At 38.3% G+C, this 24,916-nt stretch overlaps 2 protein-coding genes across 2 annotated transcripts; both read right to left on the bottom strand.

Moving 5' to 3' along the window:
- Positions 1–1,262: 1,262 nt before the first annotated feature.
- On the bottom strand, positions 1,263–5,620 carry rsph3 (radial spoke head 3). The gene is made up of 8 exons (XM_042390745.1): positions 5,405–5,620; positions 3,845–3,926; positions 3,623–3,764; positions 3,367–3,512; positions 2,961–3,164; positions 2,125–2,287; positions 1,828–1,914; positions 1,263–1,405 (listed from the first exon to the last, which is right to left on the bottom strand). The coding sequence occupies exons 1-8, from the start codon at positions 5,512–5,514 to the stop codon at positions 1,347–1,349; spliced, it is 993 nt and encodes a 330-aa protein (XP_042246679.1). The 5' UTR covers positions 5,515–5,620; the 3' UTR covers positions 1,263–1,346.
- A 7,692-nt stretch (positions 5,621–13,312) lies between these two features.
- On the bottom strand, positions 13,313–24,347 carry tagapb (T cell activation RhoGTPase activating protein b). The gene is made up of 13 exons (XM_042391373.1): positions 24,233–24,347; positions 23,958–24,128; positions 20,522–20,686; positions 19,223–19,264; positions 18,703–18,787; positions 18,544–18,591; positions 18,076–18,145; positions 17,633–17,772; positions 17,051–17,212; positions 16,263–16,372; positions 15,781–15,967; positions 15,386–15,467; positions 13,313–15,247 (listed from the first exon to the last, which is right to left on the bottom strand). Exons 1-13 carry the CDS (start codon positions 24,313–24,315, stop codon positions 14,121–14,123), a joined length of 2,472 nt encoding a protein of 823 aa, XP_042247307.1. The 5' UTR covers positions 24,316–24,347; the 3' UTR covers positions 13,313–14,120.
- Positions 24,348–24,916: the final 569 nt, after the last annotated feature.

The following is a 24,916-nucleotide window of genomic DNA, read 5'->3' as shown; positions in this document are numbered from 1 at the left end:
AATAGATAAAGTCACAGGAAGGCACTCTAAATATTTTCTTGAAACCAGCTGCTCACCTGCTCTGTGGCTGATATCAGCGTGTTGAATTCACTCTTTTAAAGATAAAACTTTCGGGGGGGTTGGTGTTTTGAAAACCTGGTAACAAGCAGGAACTTTCTTCTGATAAGTGGCAAGATGAACAAATATACTGCATGCCTGAGACAAAAAGACTGTTTTCACTGGCTATCACAAAAATGAGGTGGATGATAAAGACTTCAGAATAACAAAGTCTCTCTGAATCTGTCATACAAAACATTAAAGAACAGCAAAAGTTACATGTTTAAGAACTTCAGATCTTCCTTTGGGAGTGAGGTTTAAGATTAATAACTTGGCAAACTGTTGGTGTACAGAACATCGTCTTTTTATACCAGTTTTATTGGATTTTCAACATTTTAACTTGTATTGCTATCATTGCTAGACATATTTAGTCAGAGAGGGATGGTTAAGGACATCTAACATTGTCACATCTCATATTATGACTGCATGTGGTTGCACAGTAACATGCTTGACTGAACTAGCTATAAAATATCTGCTAACGTTACTTTACCTCATGTGTAACTATTAAAATGTGTTGATAATGTGACTCCTCGGGCTCTGTGGGCCTCAGCTGTACTGTAGGTCCTCCTCCTCCCTCTCTATTACCTGATATCAGACAAACCTGTCAACTCGTTACACTCCGTTTCCAGAATCAACAGTATCAGTCAGCTCGACTCGGTCTGGACCCAGCTAGTGAACCTGGGGAACTTTAGCGGATCGCAGTTCATCTGAGGGTACTGATATGAGGCCAGAGAAGCTGCACTTCTGGGCCTCAAGGCAAGTATTTGTGTATTATGAGCTGATTTCGTTGTTATCTCTTTTGTACGCCAGGTTAATGTCAGAAAGGTAGTGACTCTGCTGTCACAGTTACTGTGTACAGGAAGCTCTGTGTATTATGTATTTTCTGAAATTGAACAAACTGACTCCTCATATTCTTCATCTAGTTTCATGCAGCAAAACTCTGATGTAACAACCATAACATACTACAATGATCAAAATGATAAAATGGTTTGGTGCATATTTTGAAAAACCGAAACAATTATGGTCAATTTTTCTAAAAAAGTTACATTTATATTCTGTGAAAACACAAATCCTTAATATGTAATATACAAGAATAAGTCAACATAATTACAAAGATTCTCCCTGAATGATGCTCCATAAAGATAATAAACACACATACACGAAAACACTTTTTTAAAATTGTATTTTATTTTCATGCTGTCACAGTGAATCACGGTTACAGAATCCGTCTACACATCAGATTCGGCCCGCTAAGACTGCAGGTTTCTGAAGAGCTCCAGCCTTTTCTGGGCAACGTCGTAGATGATGGCTGTAACAGACAAGACAGAATGAAAATGTTTCAGCTCACTGTCTATGATGTGTTTGACATCTGTGACCTCTGTAATGTTTAAAAAGAACCACTAGATGGCAATCTAACAATATCTATGACCTGATGACCCCTGGAGGAGCACTTGTGAAATGCCTCTTAGCTGTCAGGCTTGAGCCTCTAGAACATGTTGATTAACTCCAACAACTTAGAAGAAGGTTGTATTTATTAGCATGGAAGCTCAAAAAGTTACAAGAAGAGAGTCTTTTACTTAAGAGTCAGTTGATAAGAATCACCCTTATCTGAGATTTCTGCCTTTACACAATTTTCAGTTTTCATTCATAACTATCATGGGGGCAGATATTATCAGGCTTTTCTTCTCTTTCTTTTCTGTTTAATATATATATATGTGTTGAAAATCTTACTGTCCAGCAGCTCTCTTGCTGTGTATCTCTTCTCCAAACTGTTGTTAACCTCATCCATCAGCCATGGGAAGAAATTAGTCTCAATATCTGGAAATCAGAACCACATATACGATATCAGCTTAAACACTCAAGTCAAAACATTCCTGCACAAAGTATCAATGAACTCTTGTATCGCTAATCACCACATGACAGATCTTATGAAGTGCAGCAGAGTGCAGCGATGCCCTCATGTGTCAAAAAGGGGTAGCTGAGTTTGAGTGAATTCATTGTAACGCAGTGCAGCAAAGGGAGGCTGACCTTTCTCCACGGGGTCATAAAAGTAACCATGGCTCCTCAGTGAAGTAAAGACTGCTGGTAGAAGGTCAGCCAAGTACTTCTGCGTGTACGCCCGCGCAGCAATCTTCTCTGCAGTCTCTCTTTCTTTCTTCAGCACCTCCTTCTGCTGGGCAATTCTACGCTCCTGAAGTCAAAAAGGACAAACACAAAATATGCGCCTAGCAACACAGATGGAGACAGATTTTCAAAATCTGATAATCTCTTGTTAAAGTTATTTCTAAGAAGGACAGAATCATCGTGTGACCTGTCAACTAAAACTGAGATGTCTGATATACAGCTTCACGGAAAGTGAAAGCACTAAAAACCCTGGTTTCAAATCAAGAATTTTTCTGCAACATAAATGTTTGCTAGAAAATTAGTTAGGTCTGATTTCATTGACAGCTGCGTATCCTTGGAAACATAAGCAAACAGCCTATCAACTGATGTCAGATTCTGATCCTTGTTAAATCCTAATAGTAGTCTTTCAACAATGCAGCCCCACAAAGAAAACACATGAATAAAGACTTCTTTCTTGTGAAATAACCATGACTCTTCTAACCTTGTCAGATAATAGTGTGTTCACCTATGGTCCCACTGGTTATAACATAAATCTGATTAAGAAAATAGGTTTTAAGTAGCCTGGTTCCCAACCTCTCAATCGCTTCTCACATCTTGAATGAATAAAGAAATAAAATGAAATGGAAATTCAGTCTGTTTATCAGGTCAGATTTTCAAGGCCTGAATGCTGAATGTTTCCCAAGCGTGATGTTTTAACGGCGTCACCGGTTAAAGTCTCTGATTTTCTTTAAGCTCCATACCTTTTCCTCACTGTGGCGTCTCTCCTGCTCCTGTAGCCGCTGCACCTCCTCCAGCTCAGCGTTTCGGAGCTCCTCGAAGGCCCTCTGCTGGGCCCTCAGACGGGCCAGCTCCTCCTCCTCCATCACCTCCAGCAGTGACTGCTCGATCGTCTTACCCACCAGGACCTCCAACACTGGCTGCACCTCCCTGTCAAAGTCAAACAACTGCAGAGGACACTTGTAGTGAGTTATGTTACATGGTGCATTTTAAATCGTTAAGTAAATGTTGATCAAAGCTGTATGACAACATATATTTTAATATTGTCTAAAGTAGATCTAATAATCTGTCAGTTGCAGCATAGTTAGAGCTATGTTGAGGCTTTTTAGTGTATAAAGTATGGGCTGATCTACATTTTGGGGAACCTACCTCTCCTTCCTCTATTTGTGTTTGAACATCTTTGCCGGATTTAGCAGGTATGAATAGTGGAGTTGCTGGTCTGTCCAGAAAAGCATCGGTCTGGCACTCAATATCTGTAGCCACTATGACATCACTCAGTTCTTCAAGGTAAAGGTCTGAAAATGAAGGACAGAGAGCCAAAATGTGCACCTCCGCTGTCCAAAAGCGCATTTGACAAACTCATAATGAACTGAATATTCTGCAGAGGTAAAGAGAAATGTTTTACCTGTTTGCACATCAATGTGTTTTCTGCCCTGCAGGGCCTCGGGAGTCCTGGGTCTGAGCTGCTCCATGGCCCGTTTACGAGCCATGGCTCTCCTCCTGATCTCTTGCTGTCTTTGTATTTCAGCTGGGTCTGGCTGGGCCGTCTGTCAGAGGTGAATGTTGATCAACATGTTCAGATAAAATGATTAAAAGAAAGGCAAACCTACCAGAGATTCATACTTACAGTCGGTATGATGTGTTGAGCGTACGTGTTTCCTCTGACAACGCGACGATCATACATAATGTTTCCATAATTACTGTGTGCCCTACATTGTCGAGACAAGACACAGTGGAGCCATGCAGCCAGCACATTAGTAGTTACCCCTGACACTTGTTAGCATCAAAGGTGATTGGCTGATTGGTGATCCGTGCTGTGCTGATATTTGATAGTTTAATAGTTTTTGTTTGGTAACACAGTAGTGGAAGAGGTACCGCGTATATTTAGTAAAAGTAGCGATACCACAGTGTAAAAATGCGAGATTGCAAGTGGAAAGTTCTGCATTCAGAATTGTATTTAAGTCAAAAAGTATCACCATAATGTACCTTAAGTATCAAAAGTAAAAGTATTCCTTATGCAGACTGGTTCTTTTCAAAGTGTTATATTATGATGTCTATACGATATATTATTTTTATGGGTGTATTCATATGTGACTATGAATTATGTAGCTAACTGTAACTACTACAGACACTGCTGGGTTTCATCAAATAATTGATCACATTTCATTAAGTGACCTTAATATGTATGTAATGTAGTGCATGTAATGGAGTAAAGAGTACAATACTTTCCTCTGAAAGTGGAAGTTAGTGGAATTTAAGTGTAAAGTGCCATAAAATGGAAGAACTCAAGTAAAGTAAAAGTTTCTACCTCAAGAACAGTACTTCAGTAAATGTACCTAAAGTATAAGTTACTCAAAGACTGTACTTAAGTATAATTTTGAAGTACTTGTACTTTACTTGAGTATTTCCATTTGATGCTACTTTATACTTCCACTCTGCTACATTTCAGAGGTAAATATTGTATTTTCTACTCCACTACATTTATTTGTCACAATGGATAATATAACAAGCTTTTAAAATACAACACATTGTTAAAGATGAAACCAGTAGTTTCCAACCTTTTTGGCTTTTGACGTCTTACAAAAAGCAGTGAGTTGTTAACAGCTCCATCAAATAGTGATTTTTCCCTCTAAACTTCTCACATGGTTTCATTTCAATAAATGTTCAAATGATCCAATATTTCACCAAAAATCAAAGATTAGGGAAGATTTGTTTTTCTTCTTTCTTCTCCCATTAATCATCTCACGACCTCTCAGATATATCTGGTGACCCTTTGGAGGGGCCCGACCCCTAGGTTGGGAACCACAGGACTTAACTAGCTAACTGTATATAAAGTAGTTCAAACTAGCTCTACCTCCAGCAGCTACAAAAGTAACATGCTGCTTACACACTGATGTTTTAGTATTAATAATATAATGATGTCATATATAATAACATGTCGGTCAGAGGGATCAAACTACTACTTTTACTGCAATACTTTTACTACACCAAGGTTCTAATACTTTTATTTAAGTAGGATTTTTCATGCATGAGTATTTTTACATTGCTGTATTGGTACTTTTACTTAAGTAGAGGATCTGAATACTTCTTCCACCTCTGAATATCTGTGTATATATACAATATATCTGACACTCATGAAGCAATTTAGCGGTTAGCACAGAAAAAAATGCAATAAACGTGACGTTACTGTTCTGACGGAGGCTCTCTGTATTTGGAGCGGGTCTCCACCGGCCTGGGGCGACTTGAGAAAGTGTAAGTTCCGTTTGGATCTCTCTGGTTGTGCGAAACAAAAGCCATAACTTAGCTATAAACTATAGCAAACCAACAGATGCTGTAGTTTCGATAGCTAATTTAAGATAGAGCAACAAACCGTTGTAGCAACCGTATCCAGGAAGTGTAATTCAACCGCCGATACGTCACCTCCCTTAGAGACAGAGGAAAGGAGATTTAACCCTTGATTGTAAAGACCCTAAAATTGATTTTAATGTTAATGTGATTATTATAATGGACACATTTTTTATTCACAAATTTTTCAGAAGAAAAATTACCAATATTTTCTATTTTCCTTCATGATTTCACATATTTTTTTAAACTCTTTTTTAACTCTTTAAAAAATCTCTTCAAAAGAGTATATGTACTATTAATTATTAAACATACAGAACTGCCTTTATTTTATTTTAATGTATTTACTTATTTATTGTTTTTTTCTGCCATTGTCCTTGTACATCTATTTTGTATTTGATTATAAATTGAATTCACAATGTTTAAAATTTGGACTGTGATGAAATGGAATGTGTTATGATAAATAAAGTCTTTTAAAGACAGAGAGAGAGAGATTTGGCCTACTTTTACTATTACGTCTACCACTCCCACTATTACCACAATTACAACTACTACTGCAACTACTACACTGCTACTTCTGCTTCACGTTCTCCCTCTACTACTACTACTACTATTAATGATAATAATAATAATAAGAAGAAGAAGACGAAGAAGATGAAGAAGAAGAACACAATAAATAAACACAAATATCTTTTTTTTAACTCAAAGAAAAAAAATCTCACCGCAAGATCCATTTATTGGCTTTTCTGGAGCTTTTGCCATTTTTTTCTCATTCCGGTTTACTTAAAGACTGAAAGTTCATCCCTGACCTTGAAATTCATGGCAGAACAGCCACTAAATGGTCTTTGTGGTGAGATTGTTTTGTCAACTGCTTTTTCCAAGGTCGAGAATGAGTTGCCAGTTAAAATATATATATATATATATATATATATATATATATATATATATATATATATATATATATATATATATGAACAAACCTCTTCAACTGTTACAAAACTATAAATGTCACACACAGATACAGCGTGGCATCACAACAGTGCTAAAGCTAATTAGACTTTATTGAAAAATTTGTTACCTGCTCTAGTGCCTTGCTCTCATTGTGTTGTTACTCATCTCATGAGCTGTGAGCTTAACGTGCTGATGCAAGACCACTTCCTGCACAGAGAAGTCAAAAGGTGACAAGCTAATTCAACCATATGCTGCATTTCAATCATTCATCTATGAGTATCATGATGAGTTAATAAAGTGTCAAAAAAGATTGTTTTCAACTCAGTTTTATGTGTTCCCACTTAAATTAATATTCATCAATTAGGCTGTAGTAGTGAAGTATTTTGTGGTTTGTGGTGTACTCTTGCTATCTGCTTCTACCTCTTTTTTTCATATCTAAACAATATATATGCACAACAAAGTGTACACATGAAAACAGATTTGTTTTGCTGACAGGCAAGCATTGAAATGTGGGCGGCATTTAGTAAAGGAAAGCATACAGTCATCTCAAGCTGACACTAACCACAAAGAGCATACAAAAAGTCTGAAAGTGTCAGAGAAAAGTAGGGCACCGGAATTAACACTGAATTGTATTTATAAGGACAAAGAAGAACTCTGTGATGGAAGTGATGATTGAACAGACACGTTTGTTTTTTTCCATATGAGAGATTATATGGCAAAGGTAACTGTGTCACAATTTTGCATATTTACGTACTTGATTTGTTACATAACACTGACTATTTAAATAACTAAACAAAAGATTATTATATAACACATCCATGAAAACTATACCTTATTCACAACACAAACCGCTAAATATAGCCCCAGCTGGAGAAGGCCATGCTGGAGTGACGTCATGTGTTTTTGATGTCTTATAAAAAGGAATAATGAATGTCTGTTCAGATGAGTGCGGAGGTTTCTGTATCGTAAAGGGCTTGGATTTGCTCTCCTCTCTGCATATGATATTGTTTATGTTTCAGCTGTCACAAATCATTATGCATTATTAAAAGGTAAACTGTTCAGCTTGTCACTTTGTTAGCCTCTTCTCATTAGTGTTGACTGGCGGCCATGAGATTACACAACAAGCAGGGCATACTTCCAAACATTCATCTTCAGTGCAGTAATCTACTCACATCACCTTTTTTGTTTTGTTTTTTAGGTTTATTCCAGATATGTAGCCTTGTTCCCATTCACAAACACAATCCACAAACTTAATCACTATATTTCTAACATCTTTTATCAAACACAGTGTCGAGGAGGGATAGGCACCCCCGCTTTAGTTGAAAGTCTTCCTCTCCCTGTCATCGTGATGTCTCGCATGCTCAGCCTTTCAAAAGCAGCAGGTGGTAACTTAAGCAATTAGGAAACTAGGTGGTAATTAAATTAAATCAGCATCCAAGTGAGGCAATGAGCTGTTAGTGAAACAGTAATGCACATGTAGAGTATGTAGTGAGAAGCAAACAGGTAGTAATGGAAGCAGTTAAGGGTCGAAACCAGCAATTACTGAAGGCAGAGGCAGCATAATGTACTGTGCATGCAACATAATAATTTCAAAATGTACAATGGTGGACACAACAGGGACACTTGTGCACTTTAATGCAATCCAATGCAACAGCCCTACATTATACATCTATTTATTCATTGAGACCATGTACAGTGTTAAACATAAATGTCACCATTTCATGTACTGTACCAGAGTTAGTTTATAGCTAATTTTTATCTGCAGTCCCTTCGGCATGTCACAGTTAAGACATATATCAGCACAATAACAAACAATACAAAGCAAAAAAACAAACAGGACACATAATACAAAATACACACAATAGTACGTCACATACACCCACAATGTCAACTAGGAATGACTAATGTATGCTTGTCAGATTAAAAGCAAGATTATTTGATGGGAAGACCATGAGATAAGATGTACAGTCAGTGGTTACAGAGCTTAGTAGCTTTTAGCAGAGTTTTTAATTTGGTTTTAAATGTACTGATGGAACTGCAGCTCTTCATGCCATTGTGAAGCTTATAATATTAAATTGAGAATGTTGATTCAAGTCTATGGTAATATACTGTATAACCTTAATTTAATGAGGTAAACTCATTGCGATTAAAGGGGACATTTCATGCACATTTCCAGGTCTATATTTTTATTCTGGGGAATATTCTACTGGAATATCTTTGCATGATTTATCCTTATCCTATGAACTCCTTATTTATCTTATACCAGCCCTAAGTTCAGCCTCCGTCTAAAACAGGCTGTTTTAGCTCCTTTCTCTTTATGGTCCCCTCCCAAGGAGCCCATTCTGTTCTGATTGGTTAGTTTCTACAAACTGCATCAAAAAACTATGAAACAAACAGTACTAGTAGGATTTCACTACTTTTTCTCATTCTTTACTTGACATTTCAGCTTCTCAAGTACATCCATACATGTTCAAGCCGGAAACCAATTTGGAACATGAGAGTGGGCAAACAACACATGGAAAAACCTTAGCAACAACCTTAGCAACAAAGGCCCCGGAACAGACGGCTTTTTATGGGCATGTGCGATGAGCCGACAAGGTAAGGTAGAAAAAAACAGTGCAAATGAAGCATTCAGAGCAGGTTGAAGCCTGGGCTTCTGACTTGCAGGGAACATTTCTACATACATTCACCTGAGGTTTTGGAACTTTGACCATGTTAACCCTAGATATCCGACATCATAACAGTATAGAAATAACAGAAAACCAGAAAAAGCGCAACATGTCCCCTTTAAGATCTCCTTTTCAAGAGAAACCTGTGTACAGCAGAAAAAATAAGTACTGAGAGATGAGAAAAGGTGATTGTAGTCACAAGACTGAAACTCTATTCCAGTCCATGTCAGGAAACCAAAAAGTCAGAAGAAATCAACCACTCCTTGTTGTTCTGAGTCAGTCTGTGCTTTGTGTAGCCTGCCATTATGTTGCTACTGTCAGTCTGTCCATATGTAATTGCATGCATGTATTTTATTGAGACCTTGCTTTTATTGTACCAGAGTATGTATTATGTATTTCATGACTGTTTACTGAATGCTTCTGCTTTGCATGTTTAGATTAGTGCTTACAGTAATAATGCTGTACTGTCTTACTTAGTGCATATGTCTGTTAACATAAATATAGTAGGATGAGACTTTCAATCTTTAAAAGCCTTTGTATTTATTAAATTTAGCCTATATGGTGCAAAGCCCTGGAAGTTCAGCATTTATGTAATGGTTGTGGATTATTTTGAGGCTGTAGTAGTTGTTATTTTTGATCTCAATGAATCCTTGTATAACACAGTCTCGACACAAAAAAGAACATTAAGAGCTTCAAACAACAGATTATACCGCACTGACAGGAGTTCATGTTATTGTGTCAAACCCCTGTATGATGTCATCCAATCCACTGGGTAAACATAGTCTCTTCTCTATTATTGAATGCAACCCTGACATGTGAGCAGTTATCCACATCATTATATGTACTGTGACATCAGTTCACAATAAGCACCACTGACAATTAACAAGCTTGTTACACTGAATCCACTGGCATGGTATGTGCCGTACAGCTCTCGCTTTCATGTTCAATGCAAGGTCACAATGAGCTGAGCAGTAAGAATGCATACTGATTATGTTGATGGTGACTGCTCAAAACAGCTCAAGAGTAGCTGTTCGTTAGTTGTTTGGTTGTTTGGTAATGAACACATTAAAAGGGATCTAGTATCTTAGTGCAGTACATACTGTATATACATGAATGTTGATTCACAAAGGAATTAAATTAATGTGCTTGAATTATACGATTTTTGTTTGTTAAAAGTACAGCTGAAACAATGGTTGATTAATTGGTCAGAAACTATTTTCTTGACAGATTGTAGCCATTTTTCAATCAAAAATGACAATAATTCACTGGTGTTAGCATGCTAACATGCTAAGCTAAGATGATAAATTCTATCTCTGCTTAACACCAAGATGTTAGCATTGTCACTGTGGGCATTTTAGCATGCTGACATTAAGTTATCATTTAGTTAGACTCTTTAATAGACTCTTTTCTGATATTTTATAGAACAAACAATTCTATAGAAAATGTTTGATAGATTAACTGATAATGAAAATAATTGTTAGTGTAGCCCTCGTTAAAAGTTGATCCAGCTTTCATTTAAACATAGGACCTCTATGAAGGTAGGAAGGTAAATTAAACATTCTGAAATAATTTGGCTCATTCTTCAAAAGTAATGTTTCCATCAGTGCTCAGAAGATCTGGTTTTGTTCAAACCTTTTGGAGCCCCATAATACATTACAAATCAAATAAAGTTGTTATGTTTAAGCTGAGGTTTGGAAATTACCTGCAGCCCAGCCGCTGTGTTTGGGCAAAGGTCTTTCAACAGATGGATATATCACAGTTACAGGATTTTCACACTGCACTTAGCTAAGAGCTGAAAGCATTCTTAGAACCTTCTTAACCCCACATTCTCTGAACAATTTATCTACAACATTTGTGGAATGCTTTTGTTTTGTGAAGTACATTGCCACTGATGCATATTAGCCCATTAAAATTTAATTGAATGTGACCTTTGACCATGTTATTGAGTTGGTATTTTCTTATTAGACACTTGATGATCATACTAAGAGTGTTGTGTTATGGAGTAGTTCTCAATATGCAAGTGTCTTGACCATTGAAGAGAAGAGAAGAAGAGATTGGGTAATAAGTAGTATGTTTATTCATTACAATACACTATTGTAGTGTGCATGTGTGTAGGCTACAGCTTATCTGGCAGGTGCAAAATGCTGCACAAAGGCACTGCGCACAAGTGAGGCATCCTCAACTGAGATCTCAAAGTGGTGTTCTGGATCCTGGACCAGGGAAGGCCCACCTTGCTTCAAATGCACGGATCACCTCTAGAGCTGCTTCACCTTGTGGAATCCGGATGAAGTCCCTGTCCAAGACCTTTTCCCATGCTCCCTCTTCTCCGGTAGGTTAAGTGTTATTTTATGCATAAAAAGATTCTCACATTGATTAAATTTATTAGCTCATCCAATAGTTACCTGGGCAATTACACATTGTTTGTGCCCATAAATGTTTTGACAACAGAGTGCCACCACCGGTCACTTTTCGGGAGTGACCAAATCTGACAGTTAGGTGGTGGTACTTCACTAGACACGACACCTATTAGGCACAAAAACGGCAACATCTCTTTGTTTGCCACTACTGGAAAAGGTATTACAATAGACGTCTTCTTTGCAGTCTCTCTTTTTGATGTTGATGTTCTGATGTTTCAATGTTGCTCTCACGTAAAGCCCTGCTAATGGTGACATTTTAACGTTGCTGCTTGCTGTTAAAGAGTTATCACATGTCATTCTATGTTGTAAACATTAGTCACATGTTCCAGCAGACATTTAACCAGGGCTAGTAGAAGTGCAGTGTGGTTGTATAGCCCTGGATTTAGGTCAACCCTGGGTTAACAGTGTGTGTGTGTGTGAAAAGGGACTAGGTTATCTCAGGTTTAACTCTTCTATGAATGTGCGCTGTGAAAAGCCCTATAGATTACAGAAAGATTATAGATATGAGCTGATGACTCAAGTTCCTTCTTATTCTTTGCAAAGAATAATACCCTAAATTTGTAAACTTCGGCCCAGAAGCAACATCAAAAAAGATCATAATGCATGTCACTGCCCGGGTGTTACTGTCTAGTATTTCCGAATAATGATAAAAATCATGTGAGAGCTCATTTTGCCATTCACACTCCACACTAGAGTTTGTAAGTGTGATGTAGTAATGATTGTTTTGAATCCGAGTCAGAGGTTACAGATGGTCAGACATGATAAAAGCAAGGTAATGAATCTGTACATATACATGCAAAAAACTGTATCTTTATGAAGCTTGTAATGTTTGATATTTGCAGACATTGTGTCACAGAGGTGCCGATTAAACTCTTTAGTTTTTTTAGGCTTGTGGTGGTGTTGTATTACATGCTGTTTTTTTGTTTGTACTGTACATAAAAGTAGTGCCTCTCAGTTTCAATAAATATGATATGCTTCACAAGTGTAGTTGTTATTGCAGGTCTATAGTATTGGATTGATGAATTTTATTTGATTAATTGATCATTTTATATTGTGCAGATGTTTTTTTGTTGTGTCTAATCCTTGTAAAGGATAATTAAAGATGAGAATAATCAGAGATTATCAGTGTTTTGTCAGTTTATGTTAAAGTAAAATGCTGTTAAATCAGTTTCAGCTACAATGTTTAGATGAATTAAAAAAAAGCAACACTTGTTGAGGAAGGAAATAGTGTGCTTTAGAAAGGAAGGAAGACGAGGTGGCATCAGCTAATTGTTCCGTCAGAGACAGAGGAACAGCAATTCAGAGAAAAACCAAATCCGTCCATGTGACCATGTCTGGTTTCCTCCTGTTTCAGGAGGTTTTTTTTGACAGAACATGCTGTTCTCTCAACAAGGCTTGTTAGCTTCTGTTATGCAACAGATCTAGCAAAGAGAAGTTGAGCCATCTAGTCACTATCCTCAATCTTCTCATTAAGTATGTCGCTTATGGTTTGACCCAGGGGTGCTGCTGCACCACAACAGCCTTTTAAAACTTCTCATAGAAACAGAGGACGAAGACACAATTGTTTTATTCTCTCTTGTTCTTTTATTGCATCATTTCTCTTCCATTTTCTCATGCATATACCAAAAACTCTAGAAGACCTTCAACAAAAATTATCTGCTTATATCAATTTTGACCTTATGTACATATTTAGCATACAAACAAACAAAGCATAGCTCATCATCAGGAAAGTGCTTTAATGTAGTGGAAGAAGAAGACCATGCAAAGTGAAGAAGATTTACAAAAAGCAAAAAACATGTGTGTGCGTGTGCTCAACATACTATACTGTACATATCATCATTTCTATAACACTTATACAACAGATCAGCACCCATAGCATATATTATCCACAGCAAACTGTGCTTTCATAGCTTCATTGTGATAGACTAAACATCTATCATATTAGTCACATATCTTTTAAATTTGTACTCTAAATAGTACTACTAAGAAAGTGCAACCAGGAGGCAGCACATAGCTGACATTCATTCAAAGTGAAAAGTGAACTGATTGGACTTTATATACAAGAATTTCTCTACCATTCAACATGTTGAATCTCACTGGCCAGAGCACAAAAAACACAGTTTCTCCATCTAACCAACCAAAGAACACTGAAAAATAAGCCATAGGGGAGGAAGTAGCTGTAATTATGAACACAGACTTATAATTATTTCATGACCCTGAATGAATGAAAGTAGAAATAAGAATGACAGGTAAATGGACTGTATTTATAGAGCTCTTTTCTAACTTAATGGACAAAGCGCTTTCCAATTTGCCTCTTATTCACCATTTCACAGATCAGAGCTGCCATGCAAGTGTCAGTGTCTTGGTCAAGGACACCAACATGTGGACAAACCTCCGCCTGATCAGTCTGAGAACTTGTTCTTTGTCTTTGCCCTCTGAGATTTCACTCTTGATTTTTTTTTTCTGCCTTCAAGAAATGGTTGTATAACTAAAACTCCAATCTGTGAAACTGTTCAAAAGTCAATCAAACATAAGACTCCTTGGTGTAAGAAAACTCCTCAAACACAGGCTGGCTACATCTCCGTGACACCACCTCATGATGGCCTGTGGACACAGACTCAGACATGGCTCTCTGGCGGAAAGGCCGCTCGACAGCATTGGCTTTGTCTTGTATCCCAGCCCAATAGTCTTTGTAGTCATAATTTACAGAGGACGGGCGGGACCTTCTCTTTAGCTCTATGGCATCTTGCACAGTCATTGATTTATACTCTGGAGGAGGACACGCATTCTGCACCGCCTGTCTGTATGGCGGAGGCCTGCAGGGCAGCTTGCTGTCCACCTGCTTGAACACCTCGATGGCTGACAGAGGGCGAGACCTCTGCAGGGGCTCAGCTGGAGAGTCTGCTTCACTCTGAGAGTCCTCTTGGAGCGTTTCACAAGGGAAAGAGTTCTCCTTCTGGGAGTCTTTCTTCACGCTGCTCCTGCTGAAGGCTCCTAAGCTCCTGGTCCTCATGAGGACCTTATTGGGAACTCTCATGGACTGTGAGCGCCTCTTTTCATCTGAATTTGGCCTGGCAAAGTCCTGCTGAGCTTTTGCACCCACTGCGGTCTGGTTGGCGGGGTCTGATTTCCTGGAGCATGGTGGCGTCCCCACTGGGGAACTGGTGAAAACAGAGCCCTCCGATTGGTTGGAGGCGGTGCTCTCCAGGGAAGAGCATGAGCAGTCCTTGACTTGATTAGCAGTGTAGATCGGTGGATCCATGTTGCAGCTGCTGCTCAGTTTTTGAAAAGACAGTCCTGACCTTGCTCTACCTCGTCCTCTGTGCAAGATGGAGTCATCTGAGATCTGCTTTTTCAAAGGTTGCTCCTCAAAGTCCCGCCTCTCCATGGAGCAGTCATCATGGCTCCTGGCATGGCAGCACAGGCTCTCAAGATCAGGTGAGAGGAAGATGATGGGCTCAGAGCAGCGACGGTTGAATTCAGGCTTTGTGTTTAAGTTAGCATCAGATGTCCAAGAGGAGGTGCTTGGAATAAGGGAAGAAGATGAGCTACACTCTCTGCGGATGCAGCTAGTACTCTCTCCTGCCTCTCCATCTCCATCTGGGTCTGTGCTGTCATATGCAGAGTCATGATGCTGGGAGGACAGTGAGTCTGCAGAGTGGGGAAACGAAGGCGTGATTAGGATCTCTAAATTAACAATAATTATTCTTATTTACTAAAACTGGGCAAATACCAGTTCAGTTTATCTCCAGTAATAATTCAGATTTGAGTGATGTGTGTGATGTGTACCTTCATCAGTATCCAGGAGATTTGGGATATTATCTCCAAGTATCTCAAAATGCTCAATCAAGAACTGGGTTAGGTCTGTGACCTGCGGCAAATCAGAAAAAGGAACATAATATAAGTCAAAATACAACAATATCAATATTTATAACCAAAGCTGATAATTAGATAAAGAATTCTGAAAATCAAAAGCTGACACTCAGGATACAGATACAATCCAGACACATTACAGTGCTTCACCCAGTTAAGATTTTGTTTTTTTATTAGCACTTGACTAAACAAGTAAGAGTCTGTGCAAATGTAATCTTACTTATGAAACCTTTTGAGGTTTTCTGCACTGTGAACCGCACAGCTTCAAAGAACCTAAAGTGAGAAAGTATATTCATAACATGACTTTCTACCTTCTGTGTCTTTTCCTTCTGCTCATCCAACGGGGTGCCGTTCAGCTGCAGCAGTGTGGGGGCGATACACACCGCCAAGTTGTAGGCGTCCATCTTGTTGGTCTCTGCATTGTCAAGGATATGATGGAGGACGCAAACTAGATGCTGCAGGAGGAGTTTGTTGGGCCCTGGGAGCATGTCTACCACCCTGACGGCGGGTAGCAAAGGGGGAAGGACGAAAAGAGAGAACAGGAAGAACACATAAGTTTGGCGCTTTTTTTTGTTCAAAGTTTCTTCCTTCTTTTAGAAAGAAAATAGAGAAGTGGTTTGTGATCTGCCTACAAATGGAGGATATTGTGAATGCAAAACTCCCCTTAAAATACCCCTCAGTTTACATCTTGCTTCATGGTCATGAAAGTACCCTTCATTCATAGATCATCGCAGTGTTTGGGTAAATTGCACTTTACGTGGTCAGGACTTATTAGCAAGTATTGATTGCTTACTTTCCGATTTCCAGATATTTCTGCTGGGTGTCTTCATTATCAAGAGCCTTCATCCACTTGTCATAAAATTCAGATACCAGCAGGCTGCCAGGAAGTTCCTTCAGAAAACTCTGTAATAACAAAGAGAGGGACGGTGATAAGACACAGTACTTATTAATAGAAACAATCTGGTAATAAAGTGCTGCTTATCTTGAATATTTGATGATGCACAGTAACTAATAGATATCAAGGGGATGCCTCACATTGTAGATGCTGATTTACATACATTATGTTATAGTATATTAAAAGTACTGATACAACAATGTAAAAATATCTATGTACAAGTAAAAGTCCTGAAGTCAAAATTATACTTAAGTAAAAGTACATTTAAAGTAAAAGTAAAGTATAGTTAAAGATTTTAAAGATACTTTTTGGAGCTGCTAACAACTCATAGACATCTGAAACATGACAAACTGCTATTATGTAAGGTCAAAAACCAAAAAACTGGTTTAATCTTTTGCAGTGCATTGCATTTGGTTTTGATGTGTTTTTTATATAAAACGTGTACTTTGAAATGTACCTAGTGACTATAGTTGACGTACCTCAATACCTATATACAATACTGTATACTTATTTTCCACAACTGGAAGTAACATAGCAGTAGCTGTAATAGTACTTGTATTTAACCTAATGATGCAGCAAGCACTCTAGTATTAGTGGTTACGATACAGTAGAGATACTGAAAGTACTGCTGGTATTACAGATGCATTGTGTGTTATGCTTTCACAAGGATCAGGATGGGAACGTACTTTGAGCAGCCCGACCAGCAGGAAGACAGACTGGCCCTCCATGTCAACCTCCTGGCCGAAATTGAGCTGGTCTCTGATGTCCCTCATGTTCTTGCTGTTGCATGGTTTCCGAAACACTCCCTCCGTGGACGGACCTTTCTTCCTCAGCAACACCAGTATCTCCTGGTGACAGGGCAGGGACAGAGAAGCGGAGCGGAGCAGAGAGGAGAGGAGAGATTATTATAGTAAAAACAAAAACAGTCTATGTGTGTTGAGTGCATTTTGACCTGATCAACAGGCAGCGTTTATGCACATGTGGTTTCCTGCCCTCATTAACAAATTCTAAGAAACTTCAACAAGCTGTCACATGTGCAGCATGCAGTAGTTCAAGTGCTTAAAATTAGAGGAAACAAAGCAGACAGAAAATTTCACTTTTTCCCATGTTTCAGGAACAAATGACATGTCAATACCTTGGAACGAGACAGAAAAGACTAAAAACAAATGTTTTCTGATTTTTTGCCTTACTTAAGAACAACTTTGCAGAGGAGGGGAAATGAAAAACTTGACATTAGATTTGACATTTAAACTCGAAAGTCAACTTACTGTGACTGGTTTAGGAAGTGAGCAGTCATCCGGGCATATCTTGCCGAGGGGCTGTCCAAACAGCTGAGTTGATCGGCTTACTTTGTTGATGAAACTGGAGCCCTTTTTCAGCTTCTTCACCACCTCCTTCCACCTGGTTTCTGAGAGGAGCAAAAACGTTTTATCCATCAGTTTTACATGCGTATGCATTTATCTAACACTCTCATTCGGAACGATTTAAGAGTTTGTGCAACATGGCAACAAAACCAGGCGCAAGAGTCGTGCCAATGTGACTGTTTTTTCTTCTCTTGCTCGCTCTTAACAGCAGTCAAATTTTTTTCTGCCTTTGTGGTTGCTCTTTCTGGTCTCATGTCTCTACACATGGTGCACTTAATGGGGCCCCTCCCTCCCATCAAAACTGTCATTGAGAGACGTCTGCAAAAACAAGAGATTTTCAAACTCACCAGTGGGCTGCGTCTGCTTGTCCTCTTGGTGATTGGACAGCTTGGACTGAGCAGAGATGTTTGCATTACCCTGGTAACAAAATAAAGAAAAAGTGATGTGGTGAAGAGCGTGCAAGGGGAACACAAGCAGGCAAGAGCAAAGAAGGAAGGGGTTGTGTTTCCTCAAATGGCTCTAATGCACGCCCTCGTCCTTCATGCCTGCTGCCACGTGAATGAGTGAAAGGGAGATAATCATACAGAAAATCATATTCTATATATCATAATTCTAGTATTCTCTTTCAAATGGTGCCTGTTTTTTTTTGTTTGTTTGTTTGTTTTTTTTACAGTTATATGCATTTCAGAAGCTGTTTATTTCCTTCAAATCTGTCTAATGCAAGACTGAAAAAGTGCAGGTGTTTTTCACAAACAGCTGTTTTGCTTAAACATCTTTAATTTCAAGAAGCAACTGAAAAGGGGGTTTTTACTTACATCAAGTTCGATGAATTGTTCCATACCGCCTCCTGTTAGAGTTTTGGTCTAAAGAAAGACACAAACCGAGAAAGAGAGAAAGAGATTATTAAGTAACAGATCTATTTTAGGTATTTTGGTTTCTTTTAGACATGGTAGAGTGGAGTGCGACAGACTTACTGCGATGCTGCCACTCAACACCTTCATGAGGACGTCTGGAGGTAAAGAAGCACAACCAGCGCTCGCTTTTGCGTCTTTAATTCTTCTGTGATGAGAAAAAAATACATAAATATGAATTTATGCCTAAACCCTATGCACCCCCTGCTTGAATATCCACACTTTTATCTTGATATTACATAGCCTCACGAAAGTGTTATTTTCATGTTGTTGTTTTTTTTTATATTTGTCATCCTAACAGTGGATCAATACAAAACTATTACATTTTTTTTAGATAAAATGGACAAAATTTTAGGTCATATCATCTAGATGTTATGCACCACGTTATATAAAATGTTGTCAATTTTCCTGAATTGAAATATAATCTGAGAGTTCACATTGATTTACTCTCTAACAGGCAGCGTTGATCAAGACGGCTTTACAGTTTGGGTCAAGCACTCTTTCTTTCTTGTCAATAATGAGAATTGGAAAATTAGAATTTGTTGATATAAACAATTACATAAATAATGATATTATTTCTTACCTGTGAAGAGTATCTAACCAGCGTTCTTTCACCTCAGGAGAGCTGTAGGCAAAATAACAGCATGGTATGAGTTACTAATCCACAGAGCGAATCAAACAAGCCGGCAAGTACAGTGGGAGGAATGAGACAAAGCATGCAACCCACAGTTGCTTTTAAAAAGTGGAAACTGTAACTCAGTCATGGGAACAGGAAGCAACGTCACGGCGGCCCCCAACCAGACCTTCCACTTCCTCATAGACTGCATTTGCTGTGACATGGTATCAGTGGAAAGTGACGGAAATGATACGTGTGCTTACATTTACACCTGTATGGCATCACGTTTTGGTTAACTTGTTATACCCTGTGGCCCTGTTAATGCCGGACACCTTGCTGTACCATATGGTTGTATGCAATATTAAGAAAGAATCAGCTAGTCAGCACGTGGCTTATGGTAGTCTCCCTAATCGCCTCTGTGAGTGAGGAGGAATGAAACTCTCACACACTTGAATCATTACTAGACCCAAGAAGATCAGAAAATCATTTTCAAACAAAACAACTCAAAACCCATCAGGGGACTCATCGTCTTCTTGGAATACCATAGCTTCATGGTTTGAGTGTAATAACTTTGCGAGAAATGTGGGAGTCAATGAATAACAACAAATGAATTGTTTCTCAACTGTTAGTGCCAGTTAGTGCCTTTGATCAGAAATTCACTGTAGAGAAAAATGTGCTTTCATTTCTTTTAATCAGTTACAACACCACAAGAAGTATGAGACAGCATTTCTCCTAAACTTCATTTTTATTGTTAAGTCCAGTATTTCTATGAATCAGCTGATAATCACCTCACAGGATTGGTTTGGTGCAACTCCAGGCTTCCTATTTTGCAACCTCTTGTCTTGTGATGGTGCAGGCAGGACTTTCTCTTTGCTACTTCCCTATTTTCATGTAGATCACAGATCATATGGCCATTTACTACGTGTGGATGTTTGATGAAGAAACATAAGGTTTCATTAATCCAATGAAATACAAGAAAAGATAAGATAAGATAAGATTAGAAACAAACAGCAGTATGAATCAGTTTTAGTTTCAGACTTTTGCTTTCTTTTGCTCTCTTGCTGAGAGTTCAATGAGAAGATTGACGCCACTCTAATGTTCGTCTGTTCAATGTAAAACTATAGACAGCAGCTGGTTAGGTTAGCTTAGCATAAAGACTGGTCCTCACAGGTCACCTAAGGTCTTCACAGTGTAACCACACATGTGTGCATCACAACACAAGCCACTGCTGTTTGTATGTGACTCATCTGCCGAGTGTCAGCTCACCGAAAACACACCAAACAAAATGTGAGATTCCAGGCCAATATGACGGTCACCCTGAGGTCAATATCCCCCGTCGTTTCCTCTTCATCCTCCACTTCATCCTCAAAACCGTAAAGCCAGATGTCTTCGAGGCTCACTCTGTGCTTCAGACGGTAGCTGGCAGTCGACCTACACAAAAACAGAAACACAAGAGAAAGGCACCGTCTGAATAGTCGTGTCTGTTTCCATCTTCTCTTCTCTTTTTTTTACAGATTTACAGATTTTTTACAGGTTTCTGTTCCATAAATTTCTGTCTCTGTTATTGTTTTTTTTCCTCTCACAACAATCATTATTGATTTTGGAATACAATAATAAAAAGAGATTGTCTTTCTTTTCAGTTGTAGCCTGTTTTTCATTTATGTGAAAAACTTTGAGCTCGACACAGAAATAAAAGGCATAACTTATCATGTAAGAGCTTGTTTTAAAAAAGTCCAAAGGAGAGAAATCATACCAACAATGGTCTTTTATATTTGACTGGAAAATTGATTTCTACACATGGAAACATTGTGTGGAACAATAATCTGTGATGCAAATATTGATTGTCAGGGATGATGGGGCAAAAAAACGCTGTTGTGTACAACAGTGTTGTTGTAAGATCATTACGAGGCAAATCTTTATGTGTCTAAATAACAGTTCTGAGAGTTAGCTGAACAAAGCTGTGAGGCTGAAATTGAAGAGCATGTTAGACACTGTTTTTACACTAGAAGAATATCAAGATGGGCTAAACTGAAGCCAATGTTCAAGGTGGGTTTTAAGAGAAGTGGTGGTGGAGTCCAAATGAATAGCTTTTGTACTGTAAGTGGTTCAACAACAGCTTCCACAAGAAGTGACAAGTAAATGATTAGACCCTTGACCCTTGAGTGTTTGCAGCAGAGAAGTGCTGGCAGGATCCTGGAGTGCTGATAGATTGGAGGAATAAAACGAAAGAGTCAGAGAGGGATGAAGACAGAGGGAGTGAGCTCAGGCATTCATGAGGTGTTGTGGTATAAAACTAGAGAGAGAAGTGACTCACAGCTAGTTGGATGTAATATGAAAAGTGAGAAATAAATAAGCATGGCTGGATTAACACCGGGGGCTCTGGGGTAAATATGAGCTGTGGGCCCCCAATGACGCCTAGTATATGTATATATGTATCCAAACACCTATACAACCCATCCCAGTTTGCCATATATCAATCACTTAGTGGGAATTTGAATAAAGGAAAAGTTTGACATTTTGGGAAATATGCTTATTTGCTTTCTTTCTGAGAGTAAGATGGGAAGATTGATAAAACTGTCTGTCCATGACAGAGCCATAGCTAAGGAGTGTTTAGCTTAGCTTAGCATAAAGATTGGAAATTGGGGAAACAGCTAGCCTGGCTTTGTCAAAAGTTTAAAAGTTACACCAACACCAGCACCTCTAAAACTGTTTTTTTTTCAAGGAATAGTTTTTTTTTTGGAAATTTGCACATCCACATTTTTGCCGAGAGTTAGATGAGATGATCGATCACTCTTGTGTCTGTGCATTCAGAAAACAGCTAGAGCTAGGTGGTGATTAGCTTAGCTTAGCATAGCAAAGACTGTACTGTAGCATACAGATTAAACAAAGAAGCTGCAAAGTCTTAATGAGTGAGGTTTAGCGTATTTTTGTTAGCTGCTTCCCCATGCTTCCAGTCTTTATGCTAATTACCTTATAGCTCCTGCTCTCTACGTAATGAACACACGTGAGATTGATATCAATCTTCTCAACTAACTCTCAACAAGAAAGTAAATGTGTATGCCTCAAAAGGTTGTTCTTCTGTTACGGTCATCATCATCATCATCAGTTGGTATTGTGACTTATCAGACTGATAATCATGAAGAATAATTTCTATATATATATGAATAAATGAAGCAAACAGACTTAAACACAGTGTTCTTCATTTTGTTTAAAGCCCAATGTTTCTCCACAACAAACTAAAAAATCAATATGAACACTGGATATTTCTAAATACGTCTCCACATGTGATAAATGCTCATATATAAGGGCTCAAAATACTCCGCAGTCTGTTTATTTTCTCATACTGTAGCTCCAGCTGTGCGCACCTACTGGAACAGTGGGCAGGTTGTGGTACAGAGATGAGTGCAATTCGCCTCCCACTCAACTCTAGCTCAGCTCTAAAACTTCCACCACGACTTTGAACACACAGGTCTAATCTGACTAAGCCATGCAGCCAGCTACTGCAACAACTTCAATCTTGTTTATGTTAACTCTTTCAGTATAATCATAGATATCTGTAAAGCAAGGTTACAGCTGTTTTCATCATATGAGAACAAAGGAGAAGGGACGTGTACCCACTGCCAATAATAATAATAATAATAATAATCCAAAGAAGTAAATGAAACGTGATATTTAATCCTAAAATAGTTGTCTCATATAGACAAGGTGTAAAAACAGCTAATTTTGAATTAAATCAGTTGTCTAAGTACAGTATGTGTCATGAGCTGCCTCATTTAAAGATACATTTAAAATGTCAGATGATTTTAGTTTTAAGATACTGTCACTTATGAGACTAATGAACCAGAATTCAGGAGAAAGTGAATTATCTCACTAAAGGGTTGCAAATAATGATTATTTTCATGATCATTTAATCTGCCAGTTATTTTCTCAGTTAATCGATGAACTGTTTTGTCTATAAGATGCCAGAAAATAGATAAAAATGTCCATCAAAAGCTGGAGGTGATGTCTTCAAATGTCCAATCAACCATCTAAAATCCAAACATATTCAGTTCTCAATAGTGTATGACACAAAAAAACTTCAAATCCTCACAGTGGAGAAGCTGCAACAAGTAAATGTTTGGCATTTCCCCTTAAAAAGCTGCTAAAATGATTATTTAATTATCAAAATAGATGCTCCTTTCCTTTCCTGATGATTGATTAATTGACTAATCATGCAGCTCTACTCACAGGCATATCATGTTTGACAACAGTCCTTTAACTGAAAAGTTGATAAGATTAAGTTTTTGGTAGTGTATACTCTACTCCTGAGATTTTCCCCTCATGTGACTTTACCCAGCGGGAACTACCATGCTTTCTTCTGTTTATTTGAAGTCACAGTGACTAAAATAAAAGCAGCGACTGAGTTGGGAGATTCCCTAACAGTCCGTGTATGAAGTCCAACTGCACGTTTTGTTTTTACTTCCTCTTTCACTCTCCCATTCCAAGCTGCACAAGTATGTGACATGTTTAAGCAGAAATGTACTCGAATGCCACATCAGCATTATGTATTTCCCACTTTTTTTGTTGTTTTTTTGTCAGTTGATTCAGTCATGTTGCAGTCATTACACTTTGTTTCATGGACACTTTTTTGATTTTCTTTTGTATGTCAGTGCAGATAACTGATTATCACCATCTATACATGGATTATATATACAGTTCTTACTTGAGTTTGGCAAAGACAATGGCATCGTGGAAGAGGAAGAGGTGTCTCTCCCTGGTCTTCGTGCCCTCTGTGACTTGAACGCACTCGTCCAGCAGCAGCTCTCCGTTCACACTGGTGAGGCCGAGGACGAACGGACTCTGCTCCACAGTCACCCAGCAGGAAGCCTCCTCTCTGGGCAAAAGGACACACAAGGACACACAAAAGCCAGATCAGACTGCTAAAAACGATGAATCTCTAATTTTGTGGATGATGTACCAGATAAATTGAAGGATTACATGCTCTTTAATGGAGTGTCTCCAATATATATGTCCACCAAACTTAAAATGAGGCTGATTTTCTTATCTTCTTGAGGTGACATTTTGGAGGTACAGTACAGAAAATGTTTTTTTATGGACAACAACACCGTACAACATCTTAAAAGTCTGCATTTGATGTGAAACCACCAGCTATACAAAAAGAAAAACTGCTAAGAGACGTGTGTGTACAGAGATTTGAAGGAATAGTTTGACAATAAGTTCACTTGCTTTCTTGCTGAGAGTTAAATGAGAAAATTGATACCATTCTCAGACATTACATTGTCATCCATCTTCTCATCTAATTCTTGGCAAGAAAGCTAATAAGCGTATTTTCCATAATGTCAGAATTTTCTTTTCAGATCTTTGAAGAGCAGCCTAATAACATAGCTTTACAGTTAACCACGCCAGCTGTGTTTCACTTAAATATGAATATTAACTATTTCTCTGAAATGAAATTTTCAATACATATGTAACACATTGCATAAGTTTTGCATGAGCACCTCACGAAAGCAGATAGTTAAGATCTTAATTGGTATTCATAAATATTCCAAGACATTTACTCTTAATCTTAATGTTATAAACGATGGGAGAGATTATAACTTATGTGAGTTCAAAGCCATGATACTATCTTTTTGCCTTGTGACCTGTTGAGTAAAAGCAGCG

The sequence above is a fragment of the Thunnus maccoyii genome, chromosome 17 (assembly GCF_910596095.1).
Source record: "Thunnus maccoyii chromosome 17, fThuMac1.1, whole genome shotgun sequence".
Lineage (NCBI taxonomy): Eukaryota > Metazoa > Chordata > Actinopteri > Scombriformes > Scombridae > Thunnus > Thunnus maccoyii.
Note: the sequence above shows the minus strand (reverse complement) of the source record. Positions and strands in the feature narration are given on the sequence as shown.

Bases quoted from the DNA above. Each gene is read 5' to 3' on its own strand.
- rsph3 (XM_042390745.1), bottom strand. From the start codon at position 5,514: ATGGCTTTTGTTTCGCACAACCAGAGAGATCCAAACGGAACTTACACT. The intron at 3,765-3,844 runs GTAAGTATGAAT...CACCTCTGACAG, and splicing joins CTCAACACATCATACCGACT to ACGGCCCAGCCAGACCCAGC. The intron at 2,288-2,960 runs GTATGGAGCTTA...TTTTGACTTCAG, and splicing joins GACGCCACAGTGAGGAAAAG to GAGCGTAGAATTGCCCAGCA.
- tagapb (XM_042391373.1), bottom strand. From the start codon at position 24,315: ATGTCACCTCAAGAAGATAAGAAAATCAGCCTCATTTTAAGTTTGGTG. The intron at 19,265-20,521 runs GTGAGCTGACAC...TTTTGCCTACAG, and splicing joins TTTTGTTTGGTGTGTTTTCG to CTCTCCTGAGGTGAAAGAAC. The intron at 15,248-15,385 runs GTACACATCACA...CCCACTCTGCAG, and splicing joins TCTCCTGGATACTGATGAAG to ACTCACTGTCCTCCCAGCAT.